At 32.8% G+C, this 22,821-nt stretch overlaps 1 protein-coding gene across 1 annotated transcript in view; it reads left to right on the top strand.

The window, feature by feature from the left end:
- Nucleotides 1-22,544, top strand: part of LOC125068651 (ammonium transporter Rh type B) — a 36,642-nt gene extending 14,098 nt beyond the window's left edge. Inside the window, exons 3-10 of the mRNA XM_047677913.1 lie at nucleotides 7,911-8,102; nucleotides 12,036-12,178; nucleotides 12,714-12,882; nucleotides 13,613-13,725; nucleotides 14,251-14,445; nucleotides 14,613-14,774; nucleotides 16,007-16,103; nucleotides 22,326-22,544. Coding sequence (XP_047533869.1) covers nucleotides 7,911-8,102; nucleotides 12,036-12,178; nucleotides 12,714-12,882; nucleotides 13,613-13,725; nucleotides 14,251-14,445; nucleotides 14,613-14,774; nucleotides 16,007-16,103; nucleotides 22,326-22,408 — 1,154 coding nt within the window. The 3' untranslated portion in view covers nucleotides 22,409-22,544. The remainder of the gene's footprint in view (nucleotides 1-7,910; nucleotides 8,103-12,035; nucleotides 12,179-12,713; nucleotides 12,883-13,612; nucleotides 13,726-14,250; nucleotides 14,446-14,612; nucleotides 14,775-16,006; nucleotides 16,104-22,325) is intronic.
- Nucleotides 22,545-22,821: the final 277 nt, after the last annotated feature.

Genomic DNA, 22,821 nt, shown 5'->3' with positions numbered 1-22,821 from the left:
AATTTTATTGTTATTTATTTTAAATGATATGTTTTATTTAAGAATTATTAATTTGAATGGATATCATAATATGTATTTATGTCCATAATAATTAATTATGATATTTATTTCAAGCAAATTAAATTTGTCATTGTAATCTCATAAAATTATTATAAATTGCATTAATTAGTAATTTCACAATTCACTTGTTTCTAATTAAAGAACGACAAAAACGAAGTTAGTATTCAAAATAATACAATCATTTTTGGAAGTGAAACCTTGTACAGAAGGATTTACAGAAAATTTTAATAAAAAAAAAAATTGAAGGCAAAATATTTCCGTCAAATATGACGTGGGCTTTATTTTTAACAAATCATTTCACATTCTCGCATATAATATGTTGAAAATGTATATTTACAATTGGAGTATTTAAAAAAGCAAACGTAAAGTCGTACCGTAAAGTTACCCCAAACGCGGTCAGGGTGTAACGCTTGATTGACTCACTCGTATCGCTTGACGAGAGGTTTGCGGTTTTCCTATTAATTTGCGATACATCAATAGTCAAGCGTTTCATCTTAAATGACGACTAACCATGCTCAATCCGTAGGTATTATAAGCACAAATTGAATATCGCTGTTGCTTACTAAAACTTTGACAAGCTTAGTGGTTAACAACTGTTAATTAATTATTTTTTAGTAACTTTCCTCCCTGAACTAATTGTAGATTTTCTTTCAAGTTTTATTTATCCATTCCAGACACATTCCATTAAGGAAATTTTAAATTTTTTTCGGGAATTTTTTTAACGAGTGTGATTAAGTCGAAGATGCGTATCATATTTTCTTGGAATTTGTTTGGAACAAATTATTCCGACAATATGTAGTAAAGTGTTGTAAGAGAGGTTGGTGAACTAAACAGTGTTTTGGTGCATCCGTTATCTGATACAATATATAAACTTCGGAGACTGGGTTTGATGAGAAAATAACAATGTCCTCTTTAATAAACCAACTAACCACAACATGAGTGTTATAAAGGGTTTTTTAATGTAGAAGCTAAAAAAAAATATATATTTTTAAATATTTCAATTTATTTCCTTTCTTTAAATTCATTTTTTATTAAATTTGACGAATATAATATTGGCTTTATTTAAAAAAATACATCACCAATAACAAAATTGTAATAAAACGCTAACATACTTAATGTGAACGTAAGTTCAAACACAGATAATTCAGTTTAATTAAATGCGCTAAGAAGAGTCGACTAGAGCACTTTTAGCGATGACTAGATTCAATCCAGGTCGATTTCTCGGAAACAAAACAATACGACGTGTGATAGAATTGAAAACAGATTTCCCTGCGCTGTTTCGTCCTTACTCTAGAATAATAACGCGAGAATTTTAATTAAAACCAGCTTGATTGTAAATTATTTAATCAGTAATATTGCTAATATTGTTTACTAGTCTTTCTGTAGCTATTCTTTAAGAATAAATTCGAAACTAAAAACAGTGCTATTCTGAAAGAATTCGCTTCTCATTCTACTCATGATATTTTGATGACCGACTTACGATGATACGCTATATTGATACATGCTTCCTATAAACTGAGTAATTATAATTTAATGTCGCACATCACGTGCTGATATTTCACGCTAGTGTTATGAGGTGAGCTTCGAGTTTCTTCTTACAGAATACCTCCACTGAACATAAAATATATGTGTTCGTGATGTACGTAAAAATATGCAATTTATAGGAAGAACATATCAAAAAATCGTATCAACGTAAGTATCAACATTTCGTAGCCGTTACAAGGTGAGTTCATAGCTATATTTTTCTATGGTACAAAGTTCTTTCAATCGTGTATCAATTTCCTAAAAATTTTAAATAAATTCTCAAGAATACCAGTTAATATTTTTACGTATCATAAAAACGTCAAACTATTTTTAAAATCCAATTTAAAGTAAGTTTGTGTGGATGCGATTGCGATTATTTAAAACCAATTCACGTTAAAATTTACACTAATATAACGATTAAAAAAAAAAAAAATCATAAACGAAAAATCACAACGTGTATAAGCTAACAAGAGAATACTCAATCAATGCCTTTTATCATCACTTGGATCGACACGACTGAATAGAGTATCGAACGATCATTGTGCGTAATGGAAACACAAATTACTCTTCAATACCCCTCATTGTTACCCGATACCTTTCAAAGTCAGGCTTAGTCAGAACAATCGTCCCTTATTACCGGTTATATCTTCCTCTATCCGAGTACAGGGTAATTTCATCGGGATCGGTGAAGGGCTCAGCGTCCAGCGATTGAGTAGCGTCATAAAGCTATATTTTTAGTAACGGTTTTTTTTGTTGTTTTATGATACAGAAAAAAATATCAATTTTATAAAGTATCTTAATATAACTAGCAATCATCCCTGGCACCATATATTAATAAAGAAAAAAAAAGTTTGTGTGAGAAATATAATCAAGTTGGTCTCTCGATCTTAAATAATCCAGTAGGTGGCGCTGCAACCAGGTTTTAGCACAATATTTATTATATTTTGCCATTCTATACGAATGTAAATGCGAAAGTAACTCTGTCTGTCTACCTGTTACTCTTTCACGGCTAAACCACAGAACCGATTTGATGATTTATTTATAAAGACAGCTTGAATTTCAAAAAAGGACATGAGCTTTTTTTACTTCATGACTAAATCTTAAAACTCGAAAGATACTACAGGCGATAACTGGTATTATATTTAAAGTTAACACTACCTCTTTATTAATTTTTATGTATCATTTAGTGCTAATACACACGACTTTAATTATGTCGTATCCATATATTATTAGTGTCATTACTTTTTTTTTAATAAAAATGGAAGCAATTTCTTACTACCGAGTCACAATATAATTGCCCCAAACTCTACGCTCAAATTTATATTTAACATTTTGACTCAAACAAATAATAAATTAGCTCGTAAATATTTAAATAAAACTAGTTTTTAACGGATTTAATCGCGTATATTAATTATTTTAACATCCCGACCACGACCACGTTTTATTTCAATGTGTAATAATCGCGAAAATCTAAGACAACATTAGCTCGTAAATATTACGCCGCAACCCACCAATCTATATTCTATACTATTAGGCAATATTGAATAATTTAACTACACGTACATATAAGTGGTAAATGTTTTTGTTGAAAAAATATAATTTATTTTAAATAGCGCTATGTATTCAGTGGATGACAAGCCGTGTAGGGAATGTAATGAATGATCGAAAGCCAGATAGCCTCAAGTCAGGTGAAATCACGTTAATCCGACAGATTTTGTATTAGCGTAGAATACAATTGAGGGCTAAAACTAAATACATTATAAAGGTAAAATTATAGTATAAATCCAATTGGTTAATTTGGATAAGATCTTAATAATAATAAAAGTTCACTCAAGTAATATACTGAAGTGAACTTTTATTATTATAATTATGTTTTCAGTATAATTACCCGTAGAATAAAACTAGGTCTTGCGATTATAGCGTAGTAAACATATTTCTCGGTTTACCCGTTCCAAAAAACCTCCCAGTCGCTATGATTTTTACCAAAATCATCAACAAACATTTTCAGCCAAATTATACAAAACCTTTATGAATTTGTCCTTTATGAACATTAAAACCTTTCTCATGAATCACTGTTAATTGGTCGTATCCGAAATCTATTTGGAAGTTTTTGATTTTATCGTGTTATACAGAGGGGAGGACTATGTTTTATTATATGTTGTATCGTATTATTTGTATGAAAAAACTGGCAGAAATGGTAAGCGTTTTCTGTTCTTTCTTCATCGTCAAAAGTAGGTCGGGAGTCCCGAGACCGACCGTGACCGAGTGTTGGCCGCTATGTCAAGCGTAACCGCTGAAAATATACTGATGCGCTACCGTGGCTAAAATCTGCTGATTCTGAGTTTTCGATTCTCGAGATAAGCCAACAATAAACTTAATAGGTTTCGCAGCGTTTTTGATATGTTGGCAGAAATTAAACTCCTGTGCTTGATCAAGTTCGTTGGTCCTCCACCTAAAATTTTACCAACGAAATAGAGAATGAACCTGTCTTTGCGCACACACTTGTGCACTATTATATACCCCGCGCTGATAGCTACTCTCCGTCAACATCATCATTGCCATCAACCATGGGACTTAAGCTAATTATTATACATCTATTTTTACAATGACACAAAAATACAAAAAAGATATTAGCGAAAGTTTTAAAGAAAAATATAGCATTCAGTTGAATTGTATGAATATGCTAAAATACAATCAATTTATAAAATATTGGCTGCTCGCCACGACTCCGCTAGGCACCATTAAAGCTTAACCTTAGATATTTCCTTTTAAATGTGCTAATATAATTGATTATTGTGAGAATGTATTGTATCATTAGGCAATATTTAATGTGTAAATATTTAGAATATTTTTTTTCTCTTGGTGGTAGGGCTTTGTGTAAGTCCGTGTGGATAGGCACCACCCTCCCATCAGAAGATATTCTACTGCCAAACAGCAATACTTAGTTTAGTATTATTGTGTTCCGATTTGAAGGGTAAGTGAGCAAGTTTAACTACAGGCACAATATAGGTACATACAATTTTAGTTCCAAAGGTTAGTGGCGCATCGGTGATGTGAGAAAAGGTTAATATTCCTTACAGCGCCAATGACTTTGGACGGTAGTGACTGCTTACCATCAGGAATCATTAGCCTGTCCGCCTACCTTTACCATAAAAAAAAACAATCGAACCCCAAACGGTGCATTTCGGATGCATTTAAACTATTAAATACCTTAATATTTAATTTGTTAAGGATCATATAAAATGTTATTTGAAAGATAAATGCAGTGACCGACATAAATAACAGAATTAGCAATCTAAAGTGATGGTGAACTTCCAAACTTCGAGTTACTACTGAGAATTTCTTAATGGAATAACTCATTATCATTTTAGTGGCCTGACCTAGGTCCTCGGCATCTGCAGCCTTTAGGCATTAAAACAATGAGTCCGTGATAATTATGATGATGTACTAAAATTCGAATGAAACGACTCAGCCCTGTCCGCTTTCGCCCACAAATACACTCACGTATACGTGTAGTATCACTTGATAGCGATCGCATTATTCCGATTGTAATGCGATTGCAATCGAAATTGTTTTATTTTCTTGTATAATATCTGATATTCTGGTCTCGAAATCATGAATAAGTGCTGTATTACATTACAAAAGCAAATATTATTAAGGATTATTGAAAACAAAAAGTAAATATCAGGTTTATTTTATGATATAATGTACCAATGTTTTTAAATATATATGTCCGCCATTTTCACCTTATATTATGATATAGGATAAATTCCAGAAAAATAATTATATAAAATATTAATTGAAAAATTAAGGACTTTGAATAGACCCGGAACCGGAACGGGAAGTGTACTCCAGACAAAAAAGGAATTTTCCAAATCGGTTTATACATGACGGAATTCAGGGGTAGAAAAAAAAACATATCGATATCCACTATATTTGTTTGGATTCAAAAAGTTACAACTGTAATAGAAATACAAATTTCTAAAGCAACTCAAAATTAATAGATACATAAACTCCATTTATCTTCGAATAGGAATTTTATTATTAACTGGTTTTACTATGAGCCGAGATGGCCCAGTGAGCCGAGATGGCCCAGTGGTTAGAACGCGTGCATCTTAACCGATGATTTCGGGTTCAAACCCAGGCAGGCACCACTGAAATTTCATGTGCTTAATTTGTGTTTATAATTCATCTCGTGCTCGGCGGTGAAGGAAAACATCGTGAGGAAACCTGCATGTGTCTAATTTCAACGAAATTCTGCCACATGTGTATTCTGCCAACCCGCATTGGAGTAGCGTGGTGGAATATGCTCCAAACCTTCTCCTCAAAGGAGAGGAGGCCTTTATCCCAGCAGTGGGACATTTACGGGCTGCTAATGCTAATGCTAATGCTGGTTTTACTTACCTTAGGTATCAACGAATATTAAGCATCATTCTATCAACTTTGGCTAAGGTCTTAAAGTTTAAGTAAAACACACATTACAACTTATAGATAATGCTGATTTGGTCTAAGAACGTGTTTGCCTAGAATTGGCCAAGACCATTAAAAAAGATCTGTTAAAAAAATGTAATGATGCGTATCATTACACAGTATAAAACAAAGCACAAATAAAAATTGCACAATATCGTAGAGAAACACTGATAATTTTAGAGGTTTCTAAAGTGATGTCGTAAATAAATATAATTTTTGCGCTTACATTGCAAACGCTGGCCGAACCATAGGAGATATATATTAATGATATTACAGATAAAAAACGCAGGGACATAGCCGTTTGTATTGCCTAATGACTGAAAAATTGTGAACGCTGAAGACATTCTGTAGTATATTTAGTACCAGCAATGCACCCTTGCGAACCCGGGGCGGGTCGCTAGTTGAATAATATAACAACCTTCAAGCCGTAGAAGATTCATAAACTCGCTTTTTAGAATCGATAAGCCCCTATAGAAGTAGTATTATCTTTATATGATCGTACGATAAACCTTTGAATTACATAAATCATAGTATTTTGTACCGAAATTCTACTCATAGCTGATGCTATTAGACAGTAATATTATATCCTTAAACATGATGCAGCTACAAAATAATCACGAAGACCTTCCCATTAAATCCTCGACATCGCATCAAAGCTTTGTGCAGTAAAAAAAAAATTTACTATCGCGATGTTACGGATTTCTATGTGAAGCCATTTTTCGTTCCATTACACCCTCGAGGCCTATTAACGGGTATTGTGCGATTTCGTTCGCAATTTTTCATTTAGCATTTTGTTTTCTACACGGTCAGGTAGATTATGGGCCTCGTTTGTAAAGTCAATTCGAACGAGTTTATCGAATTTTGTTTTAGATCGACTACTCGAGTTTTCGAATCTCAATCAATTAGGTTTGAGCGTTTAATGGGAAATCGGGGACACGAAAGTTATTTTATTGTTTTATTTATAACATAACCCGGATTATGCAAAAGTCCCCTCGCACTGTAAGGTACCGATTATAAAATCGTAGAATCAGAATTTCCTCTAAAAGTTTTATTTAATCCATCACTCTCACGCCTCAACGAAGTTTGTTTGTTTCAATATTTTGGCAGGAATAATATTGCTTATCTGTGAGCCGGTAATCTGTTATCGGTGTTACTTGTAAATGCATTATCATATGGAATAATGAGAATTTACAACAGCTAGTGCGTATAATTTGGAAAAATTCCAAATGAAATCGCCGTATAATTTGCCTGTATCGTTTTTTGGTTAATCTTTAAACATAAATATTTATTAATAATAACCTCTAAGTGTCGATATGGACATTTTGTAATAAAGTACATGATTTTCATTTGAATGTCGCTCGTTCTAATTGGAAGAAGGACTTGGCGCTGAGAGATAACATCGTAAGCAAGCCATGCCTATATATATCAAACCTTACTAAGGTTAAGGTAAGAACATTACCAGAACTTTCTAAGGGCAAAATGAATGTACCCAGTAGAAGAGTAATTGGGCTCTTATTAAATTTTTAATAACCTTTAGTGACTCACTGGGCAATATTTAGACACTAGCTACAATTTTATCGCCTGCAGGTAAATGTCTTAAAAACGTCCAAATATTTTGGTTCCCTGGAGATATCTTCACTCATCGAAATGTAAAACACAAAGTCAGCACCTCAAAAGCATTCCAGTTTTTGGTCTGTTTTCAATTTATATCCATTGTTCTATCTTAAATGTTTAAAACGTCATTATAAGTAGAAAAAAAAACAAGTCGAAAAAAAATTAGTGTAATATGCTTGAAGGTATTTCTTCCAGCAAACCAGTTTTTTTCATAATAATAATTTATAATGTTTATGTTTCAGGTTTTGAAGGCACCCATGTAATGATCTTTATTGGTTTCGGCTTTTTGATGACATTTTTGAAGAAGTATTGCTACAGTGCATTAGGTTTCAACTGGTTTTTGGCAGCTTTGGTCATACAATGGGCTTTACTCTGCCAATCATTCTACCATATGACGGACAACGTTATTTATATCACCAAGCAAAGTTTACTGGGTAAGTTATTTAAAATAGATATTGGTATTCCATCGACCTTGAAAACTAAGATGTTATGTTTCTTGTGCCTGGTACACTAGCTATTCACCTTTCAAACCATTTTGAAAAACAATGATACTTAATATTGCTGCTTGGCGGTATAATTGGATGGTACCTAACCAGGTCCCCCGACGCGACGACGACGCTTGGAAAATAAAAATATTTGAACTCGCATAATACATGTAACGATAAAAATTATAATAGCTTTAAAATATTATTTGCTAATTTTTAGAGTTTGTTTTTTGTGTCGGGTTTTAAATTTAATGTTTTTTTTTCCATTAATTACAAATAAAATATTCCAGGCTATTTCATTATTCGCAGAATAAATACGATTGTTTAATATTCCATAAAATATTTTATATGCAGCTCGTTTCAGATAAAGTATAAATTCGTGTGTCCGTTAAAATCCCGGGGTACGCTCACGTGTCTGTATTGAGAGATAGTATAAGCAGCATTATTTGATGCGGGCGCGTGCGATGTGTTTCACACGCGCGGTGAGTCTCAATCTGTTAAACGTCGCTGCGTCGTCGGGTCCCACATGAATTTTAGCGGACGCAATCAACGTATCAAATTATAAACTAGGAACTCAATTGAAATCTCTTCGCCTCCTAATCTGGCATACGTATTATGAAATTTCATTGCCGAAATTCAGTTTTATGCTTATGTCTTATGGTGAAAAAAATATTATTAAGTTAATGTTTATATACATATATATAATATACCTATGTATTCTGGAAACTTCGTATTATATATATGAAATCCTATTAGATTTGATGGTGACAAATTTCAAAAAAATCGTATTTATAATCTATACATATAATAAAATTGGAGTGTCTGTTTGTAATATTAAAATAACCGCGTTTTACTAAATGCATATGTATGTATACACGGTACACATACCTAAATAACATTTTTTACAATTTTTGTCTGTCTGTCTGTCTGTTTGTTCCAGCTAATCTCTGGAACAGCTGGACCGATTTTGACGGGACTTTCACTGGTAGACAGCTGATGTAATAAGGAGTAACTTAGGCTACTTTTGTTTTAGAATTATATAAAAGTAGAAGTAGTAAAATAATAATAAAGTCGCGGGCACAGCTTGTATCACATAAAAACGTTTTTTTTTCTAGACTTTATACTAGCTGGTATAATAAGACTGATAATTTTTATTATTACTGTTCGTAATGGTTATAGCGAAAAATATGGAACAATATCATATAATGGCTATCATCACGATAAAATATCTTCGTAAACGATATGAAGTACGCATAAAACCACTCCTTCAGTAAATATTACTCTTTGGGAGTCAGTTATAATAAAGCTCGTAGCAATCTTCGTAGCAATTTTTCAACTCGTACCGCAGTCTTTTGATGGTAATGTAGTCATATATAATCTATATGTACCTTTATATATTTCAGTATGTAAATTTCGTATAAAGTCAGTCCATCATTATATTATAATCGTATTATACATATATGTATGTGCATCTTTTGTATATGAATACTTGTTAATTTTAGAACATATTTAACTATATTTTACCATACATCTATATCAAATCAAATCAAACAATCTTTATTTGGACATACACATTTTACAGATTATAGAAATACATTCATACAAAATAACAAAGACACAGAGAATGTGATGCCCAAATTGGTAAACCACTCAGCTTATGTTGAAATCATTGTAAAATGAAGTTCAACGCTGGTATTCTGTGGTCGCCAGTCAATACGTACGTCACGTCGCAGGTAGTGAATATATACAAGATAAATAATAAAAAGAAAAAAAATATAAAGATTTGTGAGATCATATATAAATAACAATAAAGTGAACGCCTTAGTTAAAGTCCGGACGCTCGCTTGATAAATGATTCTTAAATTAAGTTTGATTTGTGTTGATCTGTTTGACTTATAAGATGTTGTTTTTGGGTTCGGATTAAAAAAATAGGCTTTTCTATCTTGTAAATGAGAAGAGGAAGAATAACATGTCAAGTCGTTCGTCCTTCATCTTATCGTATTTGCTCCCGCCGTCGGCCTACTACTAATGTATAGTTCATAAAAAAAGATTAATTTTGCATCGTATTTTTTAAGATAAAGTTAGGTCCACCGGATAGTAAGTGGTCACCACGGCCCAGAGACATTAGTGCTGTAAGAAATATTAATTATTCCTTTGATCACCAATCTCTTGTGCCTGTAGTTACACTGGCTCACTCATCACTCACCGAACGTAACAATACTAGGTGATGTTGTTTGGTGGTAGAATAATGTGCACATATTCATTATAATTCTTCTGCGCAGAAGGCTAGTCACTTGTTGTGATTATCATTATAATTTTATACCTGTGCCACTATAAATAAGGATCGCATTGGGATTGGTAGAGTAAAATGGCAGAATTCGTCACGTAAGGAAAAAGCAATATGCCGGAGGGGACAGTCTCAGTCCTTGAAAAGACTTTAAGGGTTTTACATAATATAATTTAAAGAATTTTTTGTTATTGTTTTAATTCACACGGGATTTTTATAACGATTTTATTTCACGTCATGTAATTGAACTCATCAACATTGTTAACCTTTAATTTTCAATATTGACTTATGAGTTTTAGCCTTATTGGTTTTCCAAAAAAAGGTACCAAAATATATTGAAAACGGTACCTTAATTTCCAATATATTTACAAACGAAACATGAAGAATCACCCTAACGTTATAAAGATAATGTCTCTAATAATATATATTTTTTAATAACAAAATGCAATTTCCTTTGAAAATGTCTGCTTAGAAAGAATCCTTTGGAAGTATTATAAATTAGCTATTAAAATAAGAGCTATGTTGGATCTAGGGAAGAGCTGAAGATTTTTATGTACTCTAAGTTTGTATTTTTAGTAAATTAAAATGAGTAAATGTTTATTTCACTGAATAGTTAAAGTAATCTGCAGCTTAAGATACTTCTCAAGTTAGTTGTAGCGTACTCGGAATAGATTGTTTTGTTGCTGTAAATCCTGTCTTTATTTATGGACTACAGCTTACATCCCTATAATGCTTAATTCTGAACGTACTTTATGTCAATTCCTTTTTTAAATTGTTTTGCTGAATAGAGATTCTTTGTCGGAAATATTACACAACACTACAATGCGTATAAATAAGCGTTTTTAAATCGTTCTTACTTTAAGACTGTGAAATGGTGCTTAATATAAGATTTACTAATTTGATATTATACGATGATGATGATATGATGATGATAGTCATGTCATCGACCAATAACCATTCAGATTAAAAATAAAATTTGACTTTTTTCAATGTTAAAGAAACAGTAGAGACAAACAAAAAAAGATCTATTGCATTATATTATTCTAAATTTAAACTGAACAAAAATGGGGTGAAGTTACTAACTATATAAAAAAAATGGGATTTTATTTGTTAAATAAAACACGAACTGCCTAATTACTTTTACTTTATATTCGATAATTATTTCCTCATAACCATATTATAATATTTCACCTATAATAATAACAAAATAGATAATAATAACTACTGCATAAAGAATATATATATTGGTCGTCCCTTTCCTCTATATGGATATAGAGGGTGGAGACGACCCAAGAAACGATGGATGGATTGTGTGAAAGACGATATGGTTAGAAATAATGTTACTTGTGAGATGATGTCCGACAGAGAAGTATGGAAGAAGAAGACATGCTGCGCCGACCTTAAGTAAAATTAGGATAAGGGCAGGAGGATGATGATGATGAGAATGTGCAGTTTTGAAAGTTTCTTTAAAATTTAAAACAATACCTAACTATTATTTCTCCAAAACTCTAATCAGATTATGTCCTTTATATGCAAAAAAGAGATTTTAATTTTTAATAAGCTTAAGTAGTTTTAATTACCGGTTTTGTTCACAGAGGCGGATATAATGTCGGCAACAGTGCTTATAACTTTTGGAGCAGTTCTGGGTCTAGCGAGTGGATTACAATTATTGTTCATTGCTATCGTCGAAGTTGCTGTCGCTTGCCTTAACTTCTGGCTAGTTGCTGATATATTCAAGGTTGATTATTAAGAACTTTTTTCTCAATCAGAAGTTATTAAAGTAAAAACAATTATTTCGTCTCGATGGCTTTTAAAATTAATAGTTAATTCTCAGGCAACCCTAAATACTAGTCGTTCTAGAACCTATTGGTCTTTACTATTGGTCTCACGGCTGGATTGTTTGGCTGTAAATTATCCAGTCGCAGGTTTGAATTTTCGGGCAGGACTATAGACAAAAAAGCTATTAGGTTTACCTTGATGGATATTTTTGATAGCCCTAGGCTGCTAAGCAAGTAAAGCGGATGGTCGTTCGCCTGATTTCTTTCTGGTTGGGTAAGATTGACATTTCATCGGTCTATGAGAAGAGGGAACTAATATGCTCCTTTTTTGGGCACTATCTTTGTGTTATTTACCGTTTTATCTTTAGCGTTTGTGTTGAAGATAAATATTATTATGAAATCAAATTACTTTAAAGTAAATTTGTCGTATTTACTATTTATTTATTTATTTGTTACTATTCAGATCATAATTAGTAATATCATTCTAAATTACAGGTAGCTGATGTAGGTGGATCGATAGCTATTCACGCATTTGGAGCATATTTCGGCTTAGGTGTAAGTTGGGCGCTGCGTTCTAGGAAAACTAAATCTGATCCTGCAACCACAACTCCAACGGTGGATTTAAGCGGACCAAGTTATAATTCGGATGTAACAGCTATGATAGGTAAACAATATTAGATCATTATATAATTATTGAGCCGAGATGGCCCAGTGGTTAGAACGCATGCATCTTAACCGATGATTTCGGGTTCAAACCCAGGCAGGCACCACTGAATTTTCATGTGCTTAATTTGTGTTTATAATTCATCTCGTGCTCGGCGGTGAAGGAAAACATCGTGAGGAAACCTGCATGTATCTAATTTCAACGAGATTCTGCGTATATATACATGTGTATGTGTGCGCCAACCCGCATTGGAGCAGCGTTTCCACCACGCTGCTTCAATGCGTATGCTCCAAACCTTCTCCTCAAAAATTTACAGCTGCTAATGCTAATGCTAATATAATTAGTTATGTATAGTTCCATTTATCATAATATTTGCAAGTACTGTATATGATTTAATATACTTTAGAGGTATGTGTTTCATTACTAACTCTTGCTTGACAAAAATCATTTAATTCGCCCAAATTATTTGTAATAAAATCCTACCTGGTGGTGTGTTAATTTTTCTATTGTACCTAGAACTATCGGACGATGATTACTTTTAAAATATAACGTGAAAAATAATTGATTAAAAGTGCATTGAAATCACAGGTAACATCAATAATACTATTATTTTTAGTATAAAACTATACAATATTTACAATTCCTAAAAATTTTACGTCAAATATTACAAAGTGAAATAAAATAAATCCCGAAAATATTGTGTTAACGTGAGAATTTTATATATTTTTAGGTTCAATATTTTTGTGGATTTATTGGCCATCGTTTAATTCTGGTTTGACAAACTCCAACAGTGAATATCAAAGAGCTGTTATCAATACTTATTTGTCTCTTGCTGCGGCGACTGTAAGTAATTTATCTTTGTTTAATTTTATTAATTGACAAAGCTATAATTCCGTGTATCTTTAACATCAAAGTAAAATTCATACAAAGATACTCTCCCATGTGAAGAGATGTAAGTAATATTTGTATCATCCGTAGATTTTTTGGAAATTTCAACTTTAAGGAGAAGTTCTTAAAGTTGAAATCTTATAGTAAATATAAGTTTGTTTGAATTTCTACAAGAACTTAAGCCAAATAAATTCAAGCCAATTAAGTCAATGCAAACTAAGATAAAACCAGTAATCGGAAGTGGAGAAGCATAGCATGAGTAGATTAATGGGACTTTCTGTCAAAAATATGATCTACTGAATATAAGCCCACCCATACATAAATCTTAACCATAAATTCTGTTTTAATACCCGGACAAGACACTTTGAGTTCTTATGTACTTAATTTTTATTAATAATAATTCATCTCGTGCTTGGTGACGTCAATCAACGTAAGGAAAACATGTGTCGAGGAGTCATGGAATAACGAAATCTTTTTTAGGTAACAACATTCGTAATGTCTTCGGTAGTAAGCAAACATCATGGTAAACTCGATATGGTCCACGTACAAAACTCGACTCTAGCAGGCGGTGTCGCGGTTGGGTCGGTGTGTAATATGCATATTGGTGCGGGCGGTGCCATCGCTATCGGCATCGGTGCTGGTTTGCTAAGTGTATTGGGATATAGATACCTGACGGTGAGTATTATTATTAAGTAGTCTTCAATCGCGTCTTTGTGTTGGGGAATTTTACCTAATTGTTCTACTTTTGATGTTTTAATCTGGAAAATATTTTCAAATTGTCTTCAAAAATAGTGGTATTGACTGTTTTAACTTATATATTATGTGAAATTATTTTATTGTAGCCTCTCTTGACAAAGTTGAATGTACCTGATACGTGCGGTGTGAATAATCTTCATGGCATGCCAGGTATCTACTCCGGTTTATTGACAGTATTGTTCGCTGCACTTGCAACCAAAGAAGAGTATGGAACCGATCTGTTTGGCGTCTTTAGTGCTATGGATGACGTAAGTAACATTTGAAAACTAGACGATTATTGACATAATGACAAATTGAATTGTTACGTTATTTCTTTGTGGAGTACGTGTCAGGCTGCCTGCCTGCTTAGGCTTATATTTGTGAAACCATTATAGCCAGCCAGAATAAATATTCGTAATACGAGTAACTATGGCTGTTAATATATATAATGAATGAAAGTCAGACCTCAATAGCGGTTCGGAGCCGCTAGCACACGAATGCTATCCGTACATGGTTGCGTTTTGTTTTTCTGTACAAAAGCTTCGATATAAATTCAATTTTGAATTTTTGGAAGTAATATCGTATTCTATTGAATTAAATACAAATTCTTTCTCAGTTTATTTGGTTTCACATTATAAAAAGTTTACCAATAAATTTATTAAGGATATTGTTTGTTAGTACTGAAATAAATTGGAAACAATCAATAAATTGTTCTTATGCAAAAAAAAAACTTACGAAGACGGTAAAATGAAAAATGGCAATGTAAAAATTTCCCACATTATCTATCCTTTAAAATATTTTAAAAAGAAAAAGAGTTAAATATTTAACGAGGTGGTATCGTGACAAATAGTTAAAATCGTCTAAATATAAAAAAAAAAAAAAAAAACATTAAATATCGAACACATGCACTGAAGCTAAACAGCGGCTCGTAATTAATTCTTGTTTTGTTAAATTAAATTTTGATGGTGTTTCCTTAATTTCTTCTATTGATGATATTTTCAAGAGTCACTAGCCAACTGCACAGCAAATATTATAGAGCATAAGTGCGTGAAAAACTCGCATTCTCTATTCCCTTACTTATATTATCCAATAGGATAATTTAAATACAACGAATTTATGTGATATCCGAAGTGGTAGGTCCGAAGGCTTGGTAATGTTCCTACATTACCAAGCCTTCAAGCGGCTATTGGCAATTTACATCAAAACCTAATAACGTTTAACTAGCCTGACCTTGGACTTGAACACTGAACCTAAAACCTAAAACCCGTAGCTTATAAGTGAGTCACTGGACCAGCGCGACAGTGTCAGTCAATGTCAATCTCATAAACCTAACACGTGTTGAACTTTTCCAACAATAAACACAGTAACGACAAGGCTGATAATAATAATTCTACGTGGAAATTTTAATGCGTTTCTGAAATCTCGTCCCGTGGGATTTATAGGATATATGAAGTTCATGAATGTTCATTTAAAACACTAATTGCATAATTACTACTCACAGAAAGGGCTTGGCAGAACAGCAGCAAGCCAAGCGCTGTTCCAGTTTTTCGCTTTACTGGTCACGATTGTTGTTTCAAGCGTCGGTGGGATTATAACCGGTAAGTTCGTCATAATTAACATCTACTATAATATAATATGAATTTGTTACTTATATATAATGTTCTGTTTTAATATTTTTTTAATATGAAATGATTAAAAATTAAAAAGACATAAAAGTAGAGAATATGTGCTAGCAATTTTTTAAATATTTTTTCTATAAAATGACCTTTATATATTTCTTAGTATCAAGTTTGTATTATAAGTATTTTTTTCCTTCTAAATAAAATTCCAAAATGTGCCTTGAAACGTATTTTTATCTCGCCATTATATTACATACCTAAAAGTCGGTATTGTTAACCGTGTAAATTACTTGTTAAAGAACGTTGAGACATTAAATAACTCATTCGCTTGTTGATCGTTGTCGCGTAAGTCTTCGAGTACGCCCTCTATAAATCTTAAACCGTCTAAATGTAAAAATAATTAAATATCGAACACACACAACAAAGCAAAGTACCGGCTCGTAATTCAGAATCAATGAGCTTACTAAGCGAAGAAGTTTGTTGTTGTTATTTACACAGATGTGGCCGTAGCATTACAGATGAGTTTCGTCACGGGTACTTTATTCACTTGTCGCACGGGTACTCGATTCCTTTCCAAATAGTCATGTGTTTAGGGAGTACTTCGAGATATTCACGTGGGACCAGAGATCGTTTTTCAGTAGCATACACTATCCACATAGTATACATACGTATATAAAGGCCTTATTCATAATATTGGTGAAAAATAATATTCCACTTCTATTTAATGAGAAATACATGTTTAAAAAAAGACATTTAAACCAAAAAACAATAAATATATTATATACCTATATAATATATTTGATTTTACATTTCAAACTTATTAACGTATTTTTTTTTATCAGATATGATGAATTCAGTTCAAAGATTCTGTGATAATAAATTATATCAATGAGACTGCAGGCATTCAGCTTACGTCGTTCTTCTCAAGTCCTTCCAAAATAATTTGTATACTTTTTATTGGTCACAACAATTATTCCAAATTTGAATATGTATTTTTTTAAATCGTATACCTCATCCTTGTCAAAAAGAACGTCATGTAGGTCAGACTACCCCAAAATTAATAAATGTATTCAATACCACATTGATTATGTTAGCAATTTATCGTAACATATCTTAACGATTTATTCCGAAATTATAATCCAATATATGTAAATTCTGTCCCAGGTTTACGTTATCAGGTACTGAAAAGAAAACATTAAAAAAAAAGAATCTGCTTTCTACATGTTAAATTACGTTCCATTTACACATGAACCCAAATATTTATGTGGCGGAGGCTTAATCAAGCGGCTCGTAAGGAATAAATTGATTTCAATGTGTATTGAGGGCACGTGATTACGAGAATAAACAGCGTTTTTTTATTGTAAACGAACTCCACTTTCTGGTATAAAAATCCATTTAAATAAATTATAGTAAGTATATTACGAGCGGTTTCATTACCTATTGATTCTCGCGGTTGAGATCATTCTATATTCTGTCTCACTCCGCTCACTGGTAACTGGCACGCATTTGAATCTCGAAGCTGTGCTTGATTAATGAGATAGGGAAATGAACAAAGCACGCGGAACTGAACTGAATAATTATGAAAATTTAAAGTCATATGAATCATTATAGCATATCAACACACGTCTGTTTGGCCATTTCATATTTCAAGCTTCGGGTTGATTCTTGATATATAATAAATACAAATTTCCGAGTTTTCAATCCAGATAGTATGGCTTAGCTTTATTAAACAACGAGGCACTTAAACTCACTACTACAATATAATGCCTTAAAAATAGTGAAAAAGAGTAAATGTTAATTTGTCCTACTTTTATGGAACATGTAATGTAACATGTAATCCACGCGACTCTTTGTTATTTTTTTAAAGTATAGATAGGCGGATAAACAAATGGGTCACCCGATATGGTCACAACCATCCATAGACCAATGCGGTGGAACCCGCATTGGAGCAGCGTGGTGGAATATGCTCCAAACCTTCTCCTCAAGGGGAGAGGAGGCCTTAGCCCAGCAGTGGGACATTTACAGGCTGTTAATGTGTAAAAAAAAATCCATAGACATTAGCGCTGTAAAAAGTAATAACATTCCTTACATCACCAACACCACCAACTTCAAGAACTAAGATATTTTTTCCCTTCTGTTTATAGTTACACGACTTACTCACTTAATAGCCGGAACACAACAGTACTAAGTATCGTTGTTTAGTGGTAGAAAACCAGATACGTGGGCAGTACATATCGAGACAATCTTGTAAAAAACCCTACCACCTCGTAAGGACTTTTAGCAAATAGACAGTTTATTGACCGAACTAGTAGTAAGATTGAGATATTACATTTCTATGTAATGGGCACTTTGTGCTAAAACTGCTAATCGAATTTCGATGAAAATTGGGATGAGTACATTTACCTAGGATTTTGTAAAATGAACGATTCTTGCTAAATTCTGCGAAGATTTATCAGTCGTTGAAAACGGTCACATAAAAAAAAATCACAGTCACATTGCGGGCGTTGTGAAATATTGAAATTGATATAACTAGTATTAAAATTCAATTATAATTAAAAATAATACAATAAATAGCAACGAAGTATATTATAGTGTACGCGCCTCCTAACTACAAGGGAAAAATGAGGCAGTAGGGATCAAGATAAGTGAGCATCGTTGCGTCTGCCGTCACGGCATACGATTCTGTCTTTCCTCTTTCCTCGTAGGAACGGTAATAATAGTTTCTTTATATATTGGGAACAAAGATGTTATATCCCTTGTGCCTGTAGTTATACTGAGCTCACTCACCCTTTAAACCGGAACACGACGATACCAGGTATTGCTGCTTGGTGGCAGAATATCTAATGACTGGGTGGTACCAACCCAGATGGGCTTGCACAAAACTCTACCATCAAGTAAATAGTGATATTCTATCAGCTATAAATGTAAAATCCGATTTGAATTGATGTCATTGTTATTAAATCTACTAATTTAGCATATATGAATGTAATAGAAATTGTAGTTAACGAAAGTGATTTAATTTTTTAAAGAATATGTCCTATTATTATATAAGATACTCGATATATGTCAAACCGAGTTTAGGGCCCGTTCTCACTAAAACGGATCGTCTGTTTGCTTGGCCCATCAAAGGAGACGGGCAGTGCAATTATCATGATCCTGTTAATATTTAGAAGTATCCGAGAAAGGTAGTGTTCAGGGTTTTTAGATGGTTGTTTTGTCATTGACAAGAGCCGTCTAAACACCCGGATCGGAAATCGTGCCAATGAATTTTCTAGTATTTTTTTATGATTCACATCCTGAATCATAAAAAATCGTCCAAAGAAGTCATAGACATAGGAATGATTTTCTTTTACATGTTCTTCTTAAACAAGATTGACGATGACGATATCCCAGTGTAGCACCACCACAGCACTGGAAATTCATCGTCTGAACGGATACTAATCAAAGCCTGTCGGTGCATGTGTTAAAACGCACATCCGGCCACTGTCCTCAGTTTAAACAGACCTAGCTGTTAGTAGCCTGCGCTACTCGGTAATAATGTAGATTGCAGTATTTCTCGAAATGACGATTTTTACGCAGCAAGCGGAAGCAAATTTTATTTTATTATTATACCACCAAATTATTGAACCAAAGATAACGGGAATGGCAATTTCGACGCTTTGTAAAGGTTTGGAATTTTGTAAAGAATCGCTTTTATTTAACGTTTTGCTATTGACCTTTGTATCAATTTACTCTGTTACACGGGAGGTTTCGGGAATCGAAACAAAAGCCTTTTAAAGCGAAGCCATTTATCCCTGTCCGTTTTATTATTGGGCACTTAAGACCCGAGTCATTATTTAAAGAATTTAATAAAAATAATAAGTCAAGTGATCAATCTTCGTATTTGTAACGGGTTGTCAAAATTCGGGTTCTTAAGCTGTTTTTATAATAATCAAGTTAAAATTAATTGTTTTAGAAAAATGTCCTTTATTACAGATTTAATACTTTTTCAATGTTTCTTTGAAATTTTATATTTATTTAAGTAATTCTTTAAAAAATTCTTAAATGTATACTTTGTATTGTACATTTAATGGAAGTTAAATAATAATTAAAGCAAAGATAATGCCATAAATTCGTTTCATGTTGTTGTTTATGAACATATTATTTTGGTAGTAGGGTGTTGTAGGGATACCACCAGGGGTTTAAATGTTTCAGTAGGTACCACCCACTCAACAGATATTCAGTAAAAGCAGTACTCAGTACTGCTGTGTTCCAGTTAGAAAGGTAAGTGAGCCAGAGTAACTACAGGCACAAGGGAAATAACATCTTAATTCCCAAGGTTGGTGGTGCATTGCCAAAGTAAGGAATGGTTAATATTTCTTACAGCGCCATTATCTATGAGTGATGGTGACCACTTACCATCAGGTGGCTCAATTGCTCGTCCGCCAACCTATAACATAAAAAATACCGGTGAATTTAAATTGAACCGATTAACTATTGGAAATAATATTGCAATAAGTTGTGTCTAGATTACCTCAAACAAAATATGAGGACTGAGGTATGCAATAAAAAAGTACACATTTCCTTAGGTTTCAAAGAACTAGTAATTAATGAATCAAGGTCAAAGATTTACTATACATTACAAATAAGTACATAAATCAATAAACACAAAAAAATATTTGTTTATTATTTTCAATAAAGTTTTTATTGTATAAAAAAGTGGCGACGAAACAAAACATTACGCGATACGTGTCACGTCTTATCATGTGACCCTTTCCTTTAACAACCCTCCTTTTGCTTGAGCTGTTCTGTAAACAAGATAAATGTAGCAACGTAACAATATTCAATAATGTATAAAAAATTTGTTTTAAAGTTTATTTATATGAATGAAACCTGGTTTGATACTTACTTATTAACGCGAAAGAAAATGAATTTGCAGATATATTTTTTGATGCGGTGGCGTCAATGTCCCTGAATTTTATTGTTAAATTGTTCTGCCTATTATTACCTACAGTTTTAGATATCTCATGAGTTATTTGTATTTCGCTTATATATAAAAAATACATATAGGTATACCAAAAGCCTTGTCAGTTGGTTGAACGTTATAGATGTTGAAGGAAAAACAGAATTATTTGCCAACTTTCATAGGATCAGCCAAACGGTAAAGTCTGTTTATCTCAAACAGATACCAACATCGATTTTTATATACAAAACTAACTATCCGTCCCAGCTTCACGCAGGTAAAATAAAAATCTAATAATACAACTTTTGGTTTGAAGAACGAACGAAAAGAAAAATATTTATTTATTTTTTGGTTAGAAAAATCTAAATTCCTCTTTAATCAATGCATTTATTGATGAAAGCCGCATTAAAATCCGTTGTGTAGTTTAAATATCTAAGCGTACAGACAGCATGAAGCGACTTTATTTTATACTACGTAGAGATATCGTTTCGTAACTCCAGGATCGAGACCGTAGAACGAAAGTTATTTCGATACTTTTCTGACAATTGTTCCGAGATAACTCAATGTATCTAAAACGTTGTCTGAATCAAATATCCTTAGATCATTGCGTTACTGATAAACGACTCAGATTTGGAACGGGTTTACACGCTAGACGCTTTTTTCTTTCTTTCTTTTAGTTGAGTTGATTTAACTGTATGCTATTTGTAATATTCAAACGTAACAGCTGCATTTAAAAGATCGGCTAAGGCTTTCTCGGTTTTTGAGGTTTGGAAATCATTCCACCTGTTCCGATGCAGATTAGAACTTCGAATACAAAATACATGTAGCAAATTTTCGCCCTACACATGCAGGTTCCTCAGGATATTTTCCTTCATCGTCGACAAATAAACCACAGGAAAATTTCAAAGGTTATCCGTATTTGTACCTGCAAATTTCGGCTTCTTGTTCTTACCACTAGGCCACATAGAACTCATAACGTAAGGCTTACTATTTAATACATTGTTTATCGGTAGATTATAATCTATCCAGCAAATATTATATTGAACACAGATATCTAATGTCTATTCTAATTGCAGCTCATTATCTATGTAGTTATTCGAAATTCATTCAAAATACTGATACTAAAAGGAAAACTATAACATCAGTATTACTCGTATTCGTCAAATATTTCGAACAAAATTCAAAATTTAATTACAGGACGTTGAATAAATATATATGTTTAAATAAATTTCATATCGAAATCGACTTAATTTTTCCAGGTCTTCTCGCTCGTGCTCCAGTACTGGAACCACTCAAGGACCACGAGAAGTACGACGATGAAATTAATTGGGAACTGCCTTAATTGAACTTGCCAGCACTTAACACGTCATGTTTTCGTAAATTGTTTATTTAATTATATGTTAAAACTCAAACTAATGTTTAAAGCATTACTTCAAATAAGGAAAAAACGTTTAATAAATATTGTTTATTTTTTTGTACGTTTTGTTTTATTTTCTTGTGAATATATGCTTTTATTTAATTCGAGATCAGAAACCTATTGTTACCGATTATGTTGGGCTTATTTAAATCTATGAAATTCATTATTTTATTTGCCGAGCCGAGATGGCCCAGTGTTAGACCGCGTGCATCTTAACCGATGATTTCGGGTTCTAACCCAGGTAAGCACCACTGAATTTTCATGTGCTTAATTTGTGTTTATAATTCATCTCGTGCTCGACGGTGAAGGAAAACATCGTGAGGAAACCTGCATGTGCC

The sequence above is a fragment of the Vanessa atalanta genome, chromosome 14 (genome assembly GCF_905147765.1).
Source record: "Vanessa atalanta chromosome 14, ilVanAtal1.2, whole genome shotgun sequence".
Taxonomy (NCBI): domain Eukaryota; kingdom Metazoa; phylum Arthropoda; class Insecta; order Lepidoptera; family Nymphalidae; genus Vanessa; species Vanessa atalanta.
This window is presented reverse-complemented; position numbering and strand designations above follow the sequence as displayed.